At 47.9% G+C, this 16,026-nt stretch overlaps 1 protein-coding gene across 1 annotated transcript in view; it reads left to right on the top strand.

Moving 5' to 3' along the window:
• RNF17 (ring finger protein 17) overlaps nt 1-16,026 on the top strand; it is a 206,147-nt gene that overhangs the window by 78,279 nt on the left and 111,842 nt on the right. Inside the window, exons 15-16 of the mRNA XM_050928582.1 lie at nt 384-545; nt 12,077-12,266. Of these exons, the coding sequence (XP_050784539.1) occupies nt 384-545; nt 12,077-12,266 (352 nt within the window). The remainder of the gene's footprint in view (nt 1-383; nt 546-12,076; nt 12,267-16,026) is intronic.

Genomic DNA, 16,026 nt, shown 5'->3' with positions numbered 1-16,026 from the left:
TAGAAGGTGGCATGGTAGAACAATTATTTTTCACTGTTTGTAGTAGATTTAGTTCTCAGGCTAATAGATGTCAAGTACGTCTTTCTTTCAAACTCTGTTTGTTTATAGACACGTAATTTGTCTTCATGGCTAACTCAGATATGTTTCTTCAGAGCACTGTTTAGAAGAGCACATCATCAAGGGGGTGATCATAATAGTTAGCTTATCACTCATTCATACTATCTTCTGATAACTTTAAAAATTTGTACTGTTGAAAAGTGTCATTGTGCCTAATCAGTATGCAATACAACAGTAGAATTTGCCTAGGTGTGGATGTTTTATGTACATCAGTGGGATATTAATAGATGTTTCATGTGTACTGTTTTCTGAACTGTTCTACACAGGTTCTCCAGAATTAGTTTTTGTCAGCCACGTAATAAACCCATGCCATTTCTATATTCGGAGATATTCACAGAGGAAAACAGCAATTTTTGTGGAAAAAAAGCTGAGTCACTTTTGTAGTAGTAAGAGTTCATACCTTAGTCCTTCAGACATTTTGGAACTAGGTAACTCAAATAATTTTCAAATACTTTAGTTAATTTAAAATTCCATATTACAATATCTGTTTAGTTTTACAATTTTTATTCTCTATTAGTAGAATATGTTCAGCTAGTAAAATATCCTGGAGTTAGTGTTGCTCCGGAGAGTTACTATTGAGCTGTGAGAGAAACAGAACACATTTTCACCTGTTATGTAAAGTTAAGCATTCAGAGATATATATTAAGTCACCTAAATGATAGTGGCCTGATCTTCAGAAGGTCTGGAGCACCCACACTTCTCTTTACTTGAGCAGGAGTTGAGTGCTTTGTGCACCTGAAAATCCTGACACTTTTAGGTCACTGGCTATTGATTTAGCATCTGAATATAGCCATTAACTGGTATGACTTTATTTTTTAATATATTGACTGAAAATATGTTGGGCCTGATTCATTCATTTTAGTGTATAAACCAATGTGTACTCTCTTGGGAGCAACCTTCCTTTTGTACAGTTAACTGAGTCTGGAACTGTTGCGGCAGTTAGTCAAAATAACAACCTATTACTAGACATATACCTTGTCCACATGTGATAGCTGTTGGGCACATCACTTAATGCACTTCAGGAGAGTTCTTTTATTGAGTGGTGATGAGAGCAGTATAAGAACCAGAATAAAATAGATAATAAAATTGACTAGTAACTGGGATTTTATAATCTGGCAATTCAGTATTTTGACAGTTTGCTTTCTAAAATTTGCAAAAACGAAGTTAAGTTTGGTGGCTGATGTGAAGTCTAGTTCAATTACTGAGTGTAGGATTATGTGGCAGTGAAGAACATATTGGATCTCTTAACTGCTTATTTCCAGACATTCTAATGTTTTGGGGGTTTTAAGCTATAGAATTTTTATAAAGGAAACAATATAGTTGTTGGGTTTTATCTGGACTTTAACTTTGTAAAAATAAACTTGTTTGTTTGCAACCTAATTCAGATTCTTTTTCAAGTGATGGTCTCTGTATTCCACACATGGGTACACATACGCTCCATGCTTCTGAGATTTGAGATTTGTAACAAGGAGTGTCCATTGGTCCATGCCTGCACAGGTTTTTTTCTTCGTGGTGCTACCCGAGGGCACCTTCTTCCTGCCACATGGCCTGAATCAGAATCTCGTGTGTTCATAGATACCTTTGTGCTTCTTTAGCAAACCTGTTAATAAATTGTAAATAGTTCTTAGTATGGTATTTTTTTAGTCTTTGATATAGTTCGGATAGTCTAGTTCCTCCTGTCTCAGGGAATTTTCCTTGTGGACAGGGACTATACCCAGGGTTTAAGAATTGTATATCCTGGCCCCACTCCTCAGTGAGCGACAAATACCAATGCTGCTTTTACTGCCTCGGCAAGGCTCACAAATCTGCTAAGCATAGCATCTGTCACTCTTTCTTCCCTGAACCCATGAGGGATGAGAGCTTCAGCTAAAGAAGCATCTCACAGAGAGGGCCACAGTCAGATTCAAGCTAGGGAGAGCCCTGCATACACTGGACTCAGTCGATTGCACCCATCCAAACAAGAATTCAGGAGCCAAGGTTTCGGTTGCTAATCCCAAAGAACTGCTTCCCAGGGCTTCTCATAAGAGCAAAGGGCACTCTCACAAACATATGGACAGGTGGTATCATTGTGGTCTTCAAAATCTGCCTCCAAAAGAAAGGATTCCTCATGGACTCCGCTGAAGTTGGGTGAGTCTTTGCATGCAGGTCCTAAGAATTTAGCCTTGCTTAAATCTCATCACGAGAGCATGGCTCAAAGATGTACAGCTTCACCAGTACTGACTCTGGTGCCGATGCTTAAAACAACGGATCAGAACCCACCAGCACAGTCTAAGAGGTTCAGGCTTGACACTGCATCAGTACTGGACCACGACTGGAAGGGCCCCCTATACCCAACAGTCTCAACTAGAGGAACACTCCTGTGCTCTGGAAAGGTCCAAAACCTTCATCTCCCCAAAAGACATCTTCACATATCCCTGTCTTCAATTCTTTCTTCTTTCAAGTCCATCCTTATTCAGGGATATCCAGACAGTGGACGATGAATCTACCACAAGGGAACGTGTCTTTCCCCTATACGTTCTGTGATCAAGAGCATCCATCTGCCACTACCGATGGCTCAGCATTTGAGCAAGAACCTGCCTTCTCATTGGCTGAGTTGGAAGTTCCAGACAAACCATTATCTCATCGTATGTAGGTTAGTCCAGACAGGCTCTAGAACAGTGGTGGGCAACCCATGGGCTGCACGTGGACCGTTTGTTTACATTTGCATGGCTGCGCGCAACTCCCATTGGCCAGAGTTCGCCATTCCCAGCCAACGGGAACTGCGGGAAGTGGCAGCCAGCATGTCCTTGCAGCCTGCGCCGCTTCCTGCAACTTCCATTGGCCTGGAACGGTGAACTGCAGCCACTGGGAGCTGTGGGCAGCCATGCAAATGTAAACAAATTGTCTGGTGGCCTGCCAGCAGATTACCCTGACGGTCCACATGCTTTCCACCACTGCTCTAGAAGTATAGAAGACTTGGGTTCTGTCTGCCCAAATATAACTATCCATGTATCCAGTGCCCTGAGGTCCTCCTGACTTGGTTGACCTTTTTCTGCTGGTGTTACTGGCATTCTTGGGATCCCTATACTAAGCACTCCACATTTATCCACAGACTATATCTGCTATCTCCTAGCTAGCAGCTGGTTTTGTCAGAATATGGGGCAGAAGTAGTACACCTCTACCCAGATATAACACGGTCCTTGGGAGCCAAAAAATCTCACCGGCTTATAGGTGAGACTGCGTTATATCGGGTTCAGTCTGGCAGCAGGGCTTGGGTGGGGATTTAAAGGGCCCGGGGCTCCCTGCAGCAGCTAGAGCCTCTGACCCTTTAAATCACTGCCTGAGCCCAGCTGCCAGAGCTCCGGCAGGGATTTAAAGGGTCTGGTGCTCCAGTCACTGTGTTGAGCCCCGGGCCCTTTAAATCACCGCCGGAGCTCTGGCAGCCAGGCTTGGGTGGAAATTTAAAGGATGTAGGGCTCCACGCTAATTTGGATATAATGCGGTAAAGCAGTGGGGTTCGGGTGGTGCTTTAAAGGCCCGGGGCTCCCCGCTGCTTTACCGTGTTACATCCAAATTCGTGTTATATTGGGTCGCGTTCAGTCGGGGTAGAGGTGTAGTTGATCTGGATCTGATAGTCCTAACTGCTGTCTCATTCTCCTTACCAGATGAGGCAGTTGTTCCTTCACTTTCTCTGTCTGATGACCACAGGCGTTATCAGGAGTGTCTGGAGAGAGTGACGTCTTAGCTCCAGATTCCAGTGGAGGAGGTCCAGGACACCCATCACTGGACATCTTACAACCTTCTGGACCCAGTGGGGTGGCCCTTCCAATTAAGGAGGCCATTTTGGAGCCTGCCAGGACAGTGTGGCATATCCCTATTTCCTGTGCCGGTACCCTTGAACAGCCAAGAAATTTTATTGTGTATTGGCTAAAGGGTCAGATTTAATTTTTTATCCACCCAGGACCCAATTCCCTGGTGGTGCGGGCAGCCGCAGAACAATTCAGGCTTCAGCACCCTAAAACAACTCCATCTGACAAGGCACCAAATGCCTTGACCTTATGGGGAGGAAGGTATATTTATTAGCTGGTTTCCAATTTCAGTTTTCTAACTACCAGATCTTTAGCAAAATTCAGTTTCACAAACCATTCCAAATTTGTGGAATTCAAGGATAAACTTTCCCAGGAGAACTGGGGTCAATTCCTAGCCCTCATTAATGAAGTCAAATTGGGGGCCAAGACTCCACTCCAAGCAGTAGTGGACACAGCTGACACTACGTCTAGCACTATTGCCAAGCTTTCATCATGATGAGAGTCCTAGCTTCATGCTGCAGGGTTCCCCAGAATAATACAGAATACCATTGAGGATCTGTCTATGAATGAGTTCAGTCAGTTCAATGAAAAGATTGACAGATTGCTACACTTTCTTAAGGACTTCAGGACAACCAGCCCCAAAGAGAGAGCACCACGAGTAGGTGTATAGGCCCATATCTCTCCCTCAGCTGTTTTATCACTAGTGCTTTTATGAACTGCCATACAGGTGCCGCGGATATAAAGACTAAGGTATGTGAATTCCTCTACCTCATACGCTGCTGCCCACCCCACTCACCATCTAGGGCTTTCTTTTGATGGGACTCTCAAACAACTTAGCTCTATTGATGCTGTCTCCTACTGCCCCCAAACTTTTGATGTCCACTTTGCCCACAGCTGAAGGGTGATAACAGACAAGTGGGTACTAGAAATAATCTACTGTGGCTACAGAATCGAGTTCATCTTCCCCTCTGTATAGAGACAGTCAATGTTATGGAATTCTTACTTCAGAGACCACATCATGCTCTCAGCAACATACCTAACAGGTGGGCAGAACTCTCTAGCGGGCAGTCTTAGCAGGTAGTTCTCCAGGGACTACAAGTGAAAGATACACAACTCTCTCTGAATGACATCTTGCATCAGTGGGGAAAGCCATCTTGAGATCTCTTTGCCTCAGAGACAGACAAGAAGTTAAATCTGTATTGCTCCAGAGCACCATTAGGTCAGGGCTCCAGTGGCGATGCCCTTCTGCCTGCCTGGATGGACCATGTGAGGTATGCCTTTCCTCCCATTCCCCTACTACCTCAAGTTTTTCAGAAGATTCAACAGGATAGGGCCCGGGTCATTCTCATTACACTCAATTGACCCAAACAGTTCTGATTTCTGGACCCCCTCTAAATGTCAGTCTGTCCTCCTTCCCAGAGATGTTCTCCTGAGTTAACTGCAAAATCAGACATTCCAACCTAGACCCCTTTTATCTTACAGCCTGGTATTTGGATAGAACTCAGACCTGGAGCACTCGTGTTGAGGCTGTTCAGAGTATTCTCAATGACAGCAGAAATGTCTCCACCAGAAAATGCTACCTAGCTAAATGGAGGTGTTTCTCTACCTGGATGTTACAGGAGAGATGTTAGTCCACACTGCCTGTTGTACTCTCGGTTATCTGCATGCACAAAAAACTGTGCAGGCACGGACTAGTGGATACTGCTTGCTACAAATTTCCTATCTCAGGCACAGGGAACACGTGTATCCATGCATGGAATACTGAGAATGGACGACACATCTTGAAGAACTTCCGGTTATAGGTAAGTAACCTCCATTTCTTCTTCGAGTGGTTGTTCATGTCCATTTAAAGTAGGTGTGCGTGTGCTGCTTGCACGCCAGCCAGAAGATTTTCCCCTAGCAGCGTCCGTAGGGTTGGCCCTGGCGCCCCCTGGAGTGGCCCCACTACAGAGCCCTATAAAGGGGCCCGCCGACCCTCCACCCCCTCATTCCTTCTTACCGCCATTGACGGCTAGCTGGAACTTCTCTTGCGCATAGCAAGTTAGCAGTGTCCTATCCTTGTGTATAGTCCATGTATATAGTTAAGTTATAGTTAGTTTTCTTAAGTCATTGTATATAGCTCTCGGTAGTTGGGGGGGTCCCCCCACAAGTTTTTATCGCCCGCTGGTGCATGCCCGGGTCCCCCGGGTTTAAACTCTGCAAGGACTGTGGGAAATTCATGCCCAAGAGTGACCCGCACTCTACTTGTTTGAGGTGACTCGGAGAGAGCCACCGAAAGGACTGGTGCTCTATCTACAGAGGCTTCCGCCCGAGAACTCTCAAAGACAGAGCTCAAAGACTCCTCCTAATGGAGGCTGCCCTGCGGCCACCCTCGGACCTGGAACTGGCCGAGGCGGTGTCCAGCACGTCTTCCTCGGTGCGGAATGCCCCGTCACTGGCATCAGGACTTAGGGCCCAGCCCAAGTCGTCTAAAACCCGGCACCAGATGGAGTCGGGTCATAGGAAATTGGCCTCAGTGCGGCACTGCTCACGGTCGCCCGCTAAGAGAGAGCCTGTGAGGGAACAGTCACCCTGCCAGACCCGAGGCCAACGCCATCTGCGGGTGCAAGCGGACAGGCTGGGCTACAGCCCTCGGCTGCTCCGTCGACTGCCGCGCCACAGAGAGGGCAGTCGAGTCCGGACTGGCCTGGATCCCTGGACCTCAGTGGAGACTTGCGCCTCCCTTCGACATTGGAGGCGTTCAAGGCGGCCTCAGACTTGATGGAACTCCTGGCGCAGGCCTCCCCGCACCGGAGGAGGTTGCCTACCGCGGCCCGTCCCCCAGTACAATCGAGGGGCAAGCCGGCCATGCTATCGCCTCCTTCCCTGCACTGCGCCGCTAAGGCGGCACCGGACCAGAGAAGAGGCTTCCCGCCACCTCAGCACCGCTCTCCAACGGCACTGGGTGCTGCTCCCCCCCCCCAGGTCCTCATACTCAGAGACTTTAGACTCAGAGGCAGACTCTTACCACTCCAGCCGGTCATGGAGCAGGAGATCGGTTTTGGGGGCAAGCCACCAGCGTTACCCACAGTGGCAGCAGCAATGGCATCCACCCTTGCAGCGGCCGTTTTGGACCCCCTGGGCCTACCACCAGTTGGTAGGCCAGACGTTTGGTCCTCGATCAAGGTCGGCCTCGGTGCAGCTGCCTTCCCCACCGGCACCGTCGCCGGGCAGGGGTGTGCCATATCCAAGTTCAGCAGCCCCTAGCCGGGCAGCGGCACCAGCAGCGGCTATAGTTCGGGCTCAGCAGGCACCACCCGATACGCCAAGCCACTCACTGGTGACCCCGGTACCGGTCGCGGTGCCGCATTTAGAATCGGAACCAGCCCCACAACCACAGTACCGTGTGCCGCAGGACCCCGAAGGACTGCACACACCGGAGGAAGGGCCGATCCATGTAACTTCCTCGTCTTCCTCCCCAGATGAAGCGGTCTCGGGCACGGCTGTGGCACCGGCCCTGGAGGACACTCGAATCCTCCAACTGCTCCGGCGAGCAACTCGGAGCCTCGCAATCCAAGCTGAGGATATCGAGGTGGATGCGGACCCTGTAGTAGACATCCTGGCTCCCTCAGGGCCATCCAGGGTGGCTCTCCCACTGATAAAGACCATAGCGGATACGTCCCGCACCTTATGGCAAATGCCAGCCTCACTGGCCCCTACTGCCAAGTTAACGGAGTGGCGCTATTTCGTCCCCTCTAAAGGGCACAAACACTTGTACACACACACACCCCCCCCAGACTCCCTGGTGGTGGATGCAGCCAACTAATGGAAGTGTCAAGGGTTTCAGGGGTCAACACCAAAGAGCAGGGACGCTAAAAGACTTGACCTTTTGGCAGAAAAGTGTATTCCATGGCAGACCTATAACTCCGCATTGCCAACCAACAGGCAGTTGTAAGCCGATCTGGTCATAAGACGTGCTCAACCTTATCGAAGTTTACGGAGCTCCTTCCCCAGGACTCGAGGTCAGAGTTTTTGGCCCTGGTGGAGGAGGGGAAACTGATCTCCTGAGCCTCTCTCCAGGCTGCCCTAGATGCGGCAGACTCAGCCTCGCGCACCCTGGCCACGGGCCTGGTCATGCAGCGGGGAGCCTGGCTCCAGGTCTCGGGCCTGCCCTATGAGGTCCAGCAGACTGTTCAAGACCTCCCCTTCCAGGGGCAGATGTTGTTTTCGGAAAAGACGGACAAGCGTCTGCATAGCCTAAAGGACTCGCGGGCCACGCTTTGCTCGGTGGGCTTGCATACCCCTGCGACCCAGCGCAAGCAGTTTAGGCCGCAGACGGCCTCATGCCCCTACCAGCCTCAGACTCGCCAGGAGCTGGGGCGCAGGCGGAGCAGAAATGGCAGGAGGTGTCACCAGTGCCACCCCTCCGGCCAGGCGTCCGGTCAATCAAGACTGGGCCTAGACCCCTATTTGATGGTACGGTCGAGGGCGACCTGTCGAGACTCTGGATGCTTCTGCTCGTATCTTTGGGTCACGTCTGTTCCTCTTTTACTGTGCCTGGTCCCGAATCACATCGGATAGCTGGGTGCTCTGCACGGTAGAGAAGGGATATTCTATCCAGTTCTCCCTCCCTCCCGCCCCACCAGCCCCCCTCCTCGTCCCTCTTCAGGGACCCATCTGACGAATAACTTCTAAGTCAAGAAGTGAAGTCCCTCACGGAGGCAGGGGTGGTGGAGGAAGCCCTTCAGGAGCTCAGGGGCAAAGGCTTCTACTCCTGGTATTTTCTAATACCGAAGGCGAAAGGGGGTTTAACACTCATCCTAGACTTGCGGCGGCTGAAGTTTGTACAAAAGCTCAAGTTCTGCATGGTCTCTCTGTCCTCGATTATTCCCTCCCTGGATCCAGGAGATTGATATGCTGCCCTCAACTTAAAGGATGCTCATTTCCACATTGCCATAATTCCCCAACACCATCGGTACCTCAGGTTTGTTGTGTCCGACGCCCATCTGCAGTTCACGGTGCTCCCATTCGGCCTGTCAGCTGCTCCAAGGGTCTTCACAAAGTGCATGGCAGTCGTGGCGGCCTTCCTGCGCAGGTGGGGCATGCAGGTATTCCCCTGTCTGGATGACTGACTCATAAAGGGCCGCTCCAAGGAGCAGGTAGAGACCCAGGTGTCGTTCATCAGGCGGCCCTTTCTCAATCTCGGCCTCCTCTTGAACAAAGCCAAGTCCACCTTGTCTCTGACGCAATGAATAGAGTTCATAGGAAGAGTTCTGGACTCTACTCACGCGAGAGCGTACCTGCCGGAATCCAGGTTCCGTGCGATTTCCGAGCTCATCCTCAGACTGCACCGTGCCCCGATTACCACGGCGCAAGTTTTCCTCCGGCTTTTGGGTCACATGGCGGCGTGCACCTACGTGGTAAACCATGCCAGACTCCAGCTTCACCTGCTACAGTCCTGGTTAGTGACAGTATATCACCCAGCCAGGGACCCCTTGGACTCAGTGGTGTCCATTCCCCACTTGGTGCTAATCTCGCTACGGAGGTGGCTTGACTTGTAGAAAGTGTGCATGGTTGTCCCCTTCGCTACCCCTCAACCCTCCCTCTCTCTGGTAACGGATGCCTCGGATCGGGGTTGGGGAGCGCACCTGGGACACCTCAGGACGCAGGGCTTGTGGTCACCAGAGGACCTCGAGTTGCATATCAATGTCAGGGAGCTGAGAACGGTTTGCCTGGGTTGTTTGACCTTCCCGTTCCACCTGGCCAGCAGATGTGTTTCAGTGCTCTCGGACAACACATCGGCAGTTTTTTATATCAACAAACGGGGGTGGATGCTTCTCTCCTCTGTGCAGGGAAGCCCTCGCGCTGTGGGATTTCTGCGTCCACAGTGCTACCCACCTGACGGCGTCCTACCTTCCGGGGAAGCACAACGGTTTGGCAGACACCCTCAGCTGCTTGTTCCGGGGTCGTGAGTGGTCCCTCCAATGGGAGGTGGTACGCTCAATTTTCCAGCTCTGGGGCTTTCCCCTGTTAGACCTGTTCACCTCGAGGGAAAACAAAGTGCGGACGGTTCTGCTCCCTCCTGGGCCACAGTCAGGGGTCTCTGTCAGATGCCCTCCTACAGTCTTGGGAGGGTCGGTCTGCTCTATGCCTTTCCTCCGATCCCCCTGATATACAGGATGATTTTGAAGATTCACAGGGACCACGCACGGGTAATCCTGATAGCTCCAGCGTGGCCGCGCCAACATTGGTACATGTCACTCCTGCACATGTCTGTTCAGGCGCCTGACGCTGCCCCTGCACCCGGACCTGATCACACAGGACCAGGGCTCCCTCCGCCACCCGAACCTGGAGTCCCTTCACCTCACAGCATGGATGCTCCATGGCTGAACCCGGTGGAGATGCAGTGCTCCCAGCAGGTCAGACAAGTACTGCTCGGTAGTAGGAAACTGTCAACTAGGGCCACCTATCTGGCCAAATGGAAGCGCTTTTCTATATGGTCGGGTCAGCGAGGTCGCAGTCTGCTGGGGGTCCCAGTCCCCATTGTCCTAGACTATTTGTTCCACCTCAGACAACTAGGTCTCTCCCTCTCCTCAATTCGTGTTCACTTGGCGGCCATCTCGGCTTTCCATCCGGGAGAGGGGTGGGGAGTACCTCGGTGTTTGCGAACCCTCTGGTTGGGCGTTTCCTCAAAGGTATGGACAGGCTATTTCCGCATGTTGGTCAGCCGGCTCCTGCTTGGGACCTGAATCTGGTCTTCTCTGCCCTCCTGGGACCTCCCTTTTGAGCCTCTGACTTCGTGCTCCCTGTTGTACTTGTTGTATAAGACCATCTTCCTGGTGGCGATCACCTCGGCCAGGAGGGTGTTGGAGCTCAAGGCGTTAACATCCGAGCCCCTGTACACTGTCTTTTATAAGGACAAGGTCCAACTTAGATCTCACCCGGCTTTCCTACCCAAGGTCATCTCACAGTTCCACATGGGTCAAGATATTTTTCTCCCGGTGTTTTATCTGAAACCACACTCTTCCAGTGAGGAGCGGAGGTTACATTCCTTGGATGTCCACAGGGCCTTGGCTTTTTACATCGAGCGTACCAAGCCGTTCAGATGCTCAACTCAGCTCTTCATCGCAGTGGCGGATAGGATGAAGGGGCTCCCGGTCTCCTCTCAGTGCATCTCTTCATGGATCATGACCTGTATCCGGGAATGCTACCGCATAGCTAAGACCCCTGTCCCTCTGGTCACGGCCCACTCCACTAGGGCACGGACCTCCTCTGTTTCGTTCCTGGCTCAGATCCTGACTCAGGAGATTTGTAGAACGGCCGCGTGGTCCTCCATCAACACGTTCTGATCCCACTACGCCATCACGCACCAGGCTAGGGATGATGCAACCTTCGCTCGTGCAGTACTCCAGTCAGCAGTGATCTCTGACCCCGCCACCTAAGGTTAGGCTTGTGAGTCACCTACTTTGAATGGACATGAACAACCACTCGAAGAAGAAGAAACGGTTACCCACCTTTTAGTAACTGTAGTTCTTCGAGATGTTATTCATGTCCATTCCAATACTCACCCTCCTGCCCCTCTGTCGGAGTGCCGGCAAGAAGGAACTGAGGGGGTGGAGGGTCAGCGGGCCCCTTTATAGAGTGCCGTAGTGGCACCACGCCAGGGGGTGCCAGAGCTGGCTCTACGGACGCTGCTAGGGGAAAATCTTCTGGCTGGCGTGCACGCAGCGCGCGCACACCTACTTTGAATGGACATGAACAACACATCTCGAAGAACAACAGTTACTAAAAGATAGGTAACCGTGTTTTTCCATGTTTTGTTATGATCCCTGATAGATACAAAAGGGAAACTAGAAATACAAAATCAGAAAGACTCCTTTCTAGGCAATTACTGCAGAAAAGGATCCAGTTATTATAGTGGATCCTGGATTAAATGAACCAACAATTAAATACTGTGGCTAAAAATAGGGAATATTCCTCTGGGATATATTAGCAGGAGTGTTGTAAGCAAGACATGAAAAGTAAGTCTTCCACTCTGCTCAGCACTGATAAGGCCTGAACTAGCTACATGGTAAAATGTAAACCATGGAGGAATAGACTAAAATGTAATGACAATAGCTTCTAAACTAAGATATTGAAGTCATGGATTTATTTGGTTTAAAATTGTAGTGTTTTTTTAATCTTTATTTTAGGTGCAAGAATCTTTATCAACAGTAAAGAAAATGGAATGTGGTGCCGTGGAACTATCACTGAGCTGATTCCTCTGGAAAGTAAAAATAAGGGAAAACAATGTGGTCCAACAAAATACAAAATTTACGATGTTGCAGTGATGCAAGTATTCATGGAAGACTTTGGGAATTCTGAAGTTTTAGTTAGTTCAGGGTATGATTATCTTATCATAACTACATCTATGTCTTTGTGGATAAAAATAGCATCTTGTTCCAAACTATGGCATTTCAGCTGTTGGTTTCTGATGGGAATATGTGCTATAAAGTCCAGTAAAACTACCTTTTCACAAGTTTAATAACTAAATACACAAATGACTGCTATGTGACTTGCATACAGCCACATGCAGAAAAATATTATGTAAAATACATTTCCTCAGAGGTTAATGTATATCTGCTAAGTTACCGTACAAGACATGAATGTTTAAAATTGCAGACCTAGAAAATTCAGTGTCTGAACAAGATACATTTCCATGTTGTCACCCCTTGCAAGTTTATTGCAAATATGATAACTGGTGTCTTTCTAAAAGCATTCACTCCTGTAATCATGACTACATGAGAATCTTGGCTTTCGTTTAAAAAAAAAAAAAAAGATTTCTAGCCCTTACGGTTACAGTGAGAAGTTTGAAAATGTGATGAAGTGCATCCTTATGGGTCATATCAAAAGGTAAATAAAAGGAACCTAAAATGTAGTCTTTAGTTTACAAATCTTTTTTTTAAAAAAAACAACCCAAAAACTAATGGTTTTGAGGGGTTGACTCTTGGTTTTTAAACATTTGAAGTTTACAGTACTGCATTTCTTACAATTGTAACAATAAATTTGTCACTAACAGGCTAGATAGACAGAATTGTGGTTTTACAGGTCTTAAGAATGAAAACTAAAGTGGTGCTGAAGCTTCTTACACTGTTTTTTCTAATGGCATCAAACCTCAAAAAGCATATAGCTATCAACTTTTTTTATACATTGGCAACATTTTATGCCAGTGAAGTCGAATTGAATTTTGCTTGTTTGATTTGTCAGTGTATTAAGATGACCCCCTCCCCCAGTTTTAAAAAAAGACTATTTTACCTAGTCTCCTGAACTGTTCTTGTGGGGGAGTGCTTAGCAGGGGTCAGAACAAACATACTTCTTTATATTGATCATCAAATGAAAACTTATTTTAAGAAATAGTATTCTAGTCTGGGAGCATAACGTAAAATATTGTTCCATGGGCATGTTAGTGATAGAAGGGGAAGGTATCATTTGATTTGTAAAATATCTGCAGAATCAGAATTTCAGTGGTGTCATCCTGCCCAGCTTCTCTAGTGGGGATAATTGTGTTGTTGGAAATGAGTCAAGTTGGGCATAATTCAAAAGCCCTTTTTCCCATTGACACAACGATGCCAAACATGACAAACCAAGAACAATTATGTGGGTACATATTCAAGAAAATGTTTTAAAATCAACTTTTTTAAAATTATATAATTATATATAAAATTATATGTAAGATACTGATCTTTGTTAATCCTAAGGAAGTTGGCCTTGGTATGTAGGACTGAAAACAGTGTTGTCTCAGTTTAGGGCACCATTGCTAGACACGTTGTTACACTGATCTTCGTCCACGCATATCTCCGTACAAGGCAGGTCAAACGTTTGCAGGGTGGTGAGCATTTGATCATTGCACACAACTATTAGATTAACTAAAGGATTGATTTGGGAGCAAATGGTATTTCACACATAACTGGTGTGATCAGTCCATCCTCCAAGACCTGTCCATGCCAGTTAGAGTGTTTTGGATGTGTTCAATCATCCTGGAGCAGTTCTTTTCCCCAGCAACCATAGGTGCTGACTCCATGGGTGCCCAGCCCTGGAGCACCCATGGAAGAAAAGTGGTGGGTGCTGACCACCCAGCGGCAGCTCCCCGTGGCCTCACCTCCCTGCTCCAACTCGCCTCCACTGTGAGTGAGCTGCTGTGTCCTGCTTCTCCTCCTTTGCAGTCCTTGCATTATAACACAGCTGATTCATGGGGCTGGCGGGAGGAGGGGAAACGCTGCATGCTGGGTGAAGCAGCGGGGCTGGGGTGGGGATTTGGGGAAGGGCTCCAATAGGGGCCAGGAGGGGCTGAGTTAGGGCGGGGACTTTGGGGATGGGGTTGGAATTGGGATGGGGTGGAGTCAGGGTGGGGAAAGGGGCGGTGGGGCGCAGGCACCCACCAGCGCTGGAGAAAGTTGGTACCGCTGCCAGCAATGGGCACAAAAATGGAGTCTTGCCGAGGCTTGGGTGGCATCTCCCAGAGAGCACTAAAACATACATATCTTAGGCAAAAAATCTAGAGTTTAGTAGCGCCTCTGTCTGTGCCATTGGTGGCATGCGAGATAATTTTAGTTTGTCTTCCCATGCAAACTACAAAGAAACTCCACTTAGTGTGAGGCAGCAGCTTCATTATACTGTGTGACAACAGAATTCTTTGCATGCTGGAGCATGTTTAGTGGAAGGTATATAGTTAACTTGTCCTTCATGCGACTATATGACGGTCGTTTTTTCACTGACTTTACAGATGTTTATAGAGTCAATGATTTTATGTTGGACAGGTGTGGTACCATGGAGTTTCTTCTTTCTGATATTTTAATTGATTCCTCTGTAAACGTGTCAAATGCTAGGTCATCATAAGTCCAGTATTTTCTCTCTAGTCTCATAATTAAGTGTTGAGCCAGATTTTGGAAGGTGTTAAGATTTTCTGGTTTGTTGCATGCTTGTACCTCAGCCACACTATCTACGATTGCTACGTTGAAAGGCCTGTACTGGTCATGTTGTCAGCAGATGCTGTCTTAGGAAGACTATACAAGATATTTGTTAGCTTGCTTTTCTCCCGGCACATAGACATTGTTCCAGTGCATTCAAACATTGATCATGGTACCATGGAGAACTCATATTTCCCAGAGTCTCACATAGATCAACATCACGTTGAGATCTGAAGACAATGAGGAGGTGAGCAAACAATGACTTGTCTGTGGTTAGCTGTGTAATAGTCCTTGCCACCTTCATGCTGGCTTTCTTCTTTGCATCTGAGCACATTTTAGTCTCTTCTTGATTGGAGCCCATAGATTGACAGAGCCTTGGATAATTCTTTGGGTTTTGAAGGCTTCATACAAGTCATGACCCCAACGTATCCATTCAACTGACACTTCTTTAGCTGTCTCATCACTGAAGACTACTTCCATTGTGATATTAATGAGCTCCAGTCTGTCTTATGCTGATGGGTTGCCAGTTCGACTGAGCTCATCCTGCAACTTTAAAATCACCCCATGGCATTTAACAGCACCTAATTAGTCTATGGAATGCTTGGTTTCTTCTGGGGAAGTCATCCCATTTGTGCTTAATGTTTAGTTTGAAATTCAGTGGAGTTCTGGGGTTGTCAGGAAATACCGGGAAAGATCATTTGGATGCTGTGTGATGCCATCAACCTCCCAGTGACTTGGATTGTTTTGTTTTTGTATTCTAGAGCTTTGTCTGTGCCAAGTGCACATAGGGAACTAGCAACCTTTTAATAACCCAGTTTCCTTTCCAAAATTCCTCCCATATGTCAGGGCCAGACTTTTCTATATCTCTTCTTTTCAGTGAGGTATCAGGCAATCATTGCAGGATGGTTGGCTAAACCTAAAGGAAAAAGTATTTCACAAGTCTTATAGTACTGTCAGGTGCAAATTCCAATCAACAGTCCTGATGGATCGGATAAAGAGCAGCAAAGACTCAGCTGTCTTCATGAATCACCGCATCATCCCAAAATGTATCTGGTATCGTATTCTGAGCGTTAACACAGTACCACCAGTTGAGGGCCACAGTTTAACTTTGGGGGATGCATGTTTGACATGCCTCTGCTAAAGTATAATTTTAAAAAGTTGATTTTTAAACAATTTTTCAAATATATATCTACATA

Source organism: Gopherus flavomarginatus, chromosome 1 (genome assembly GCF_025201925.1).
Source record: "Gopherus flavomarginatus isolate rGopFla2 chromosome 1, rGopFla2.mat.asm, whole genome shotgun sequence".
NCBI lineage: Eukaryota > Metazoa > Chordata > Testudines > Testudinidae > Gopherus > Gopherus flavomarginatus.
The sequence above is the reverse complement of the archived record's forward strand: the minus strand, read 5'-3'. Positions and strand labels throughout refer to the sequence as shown.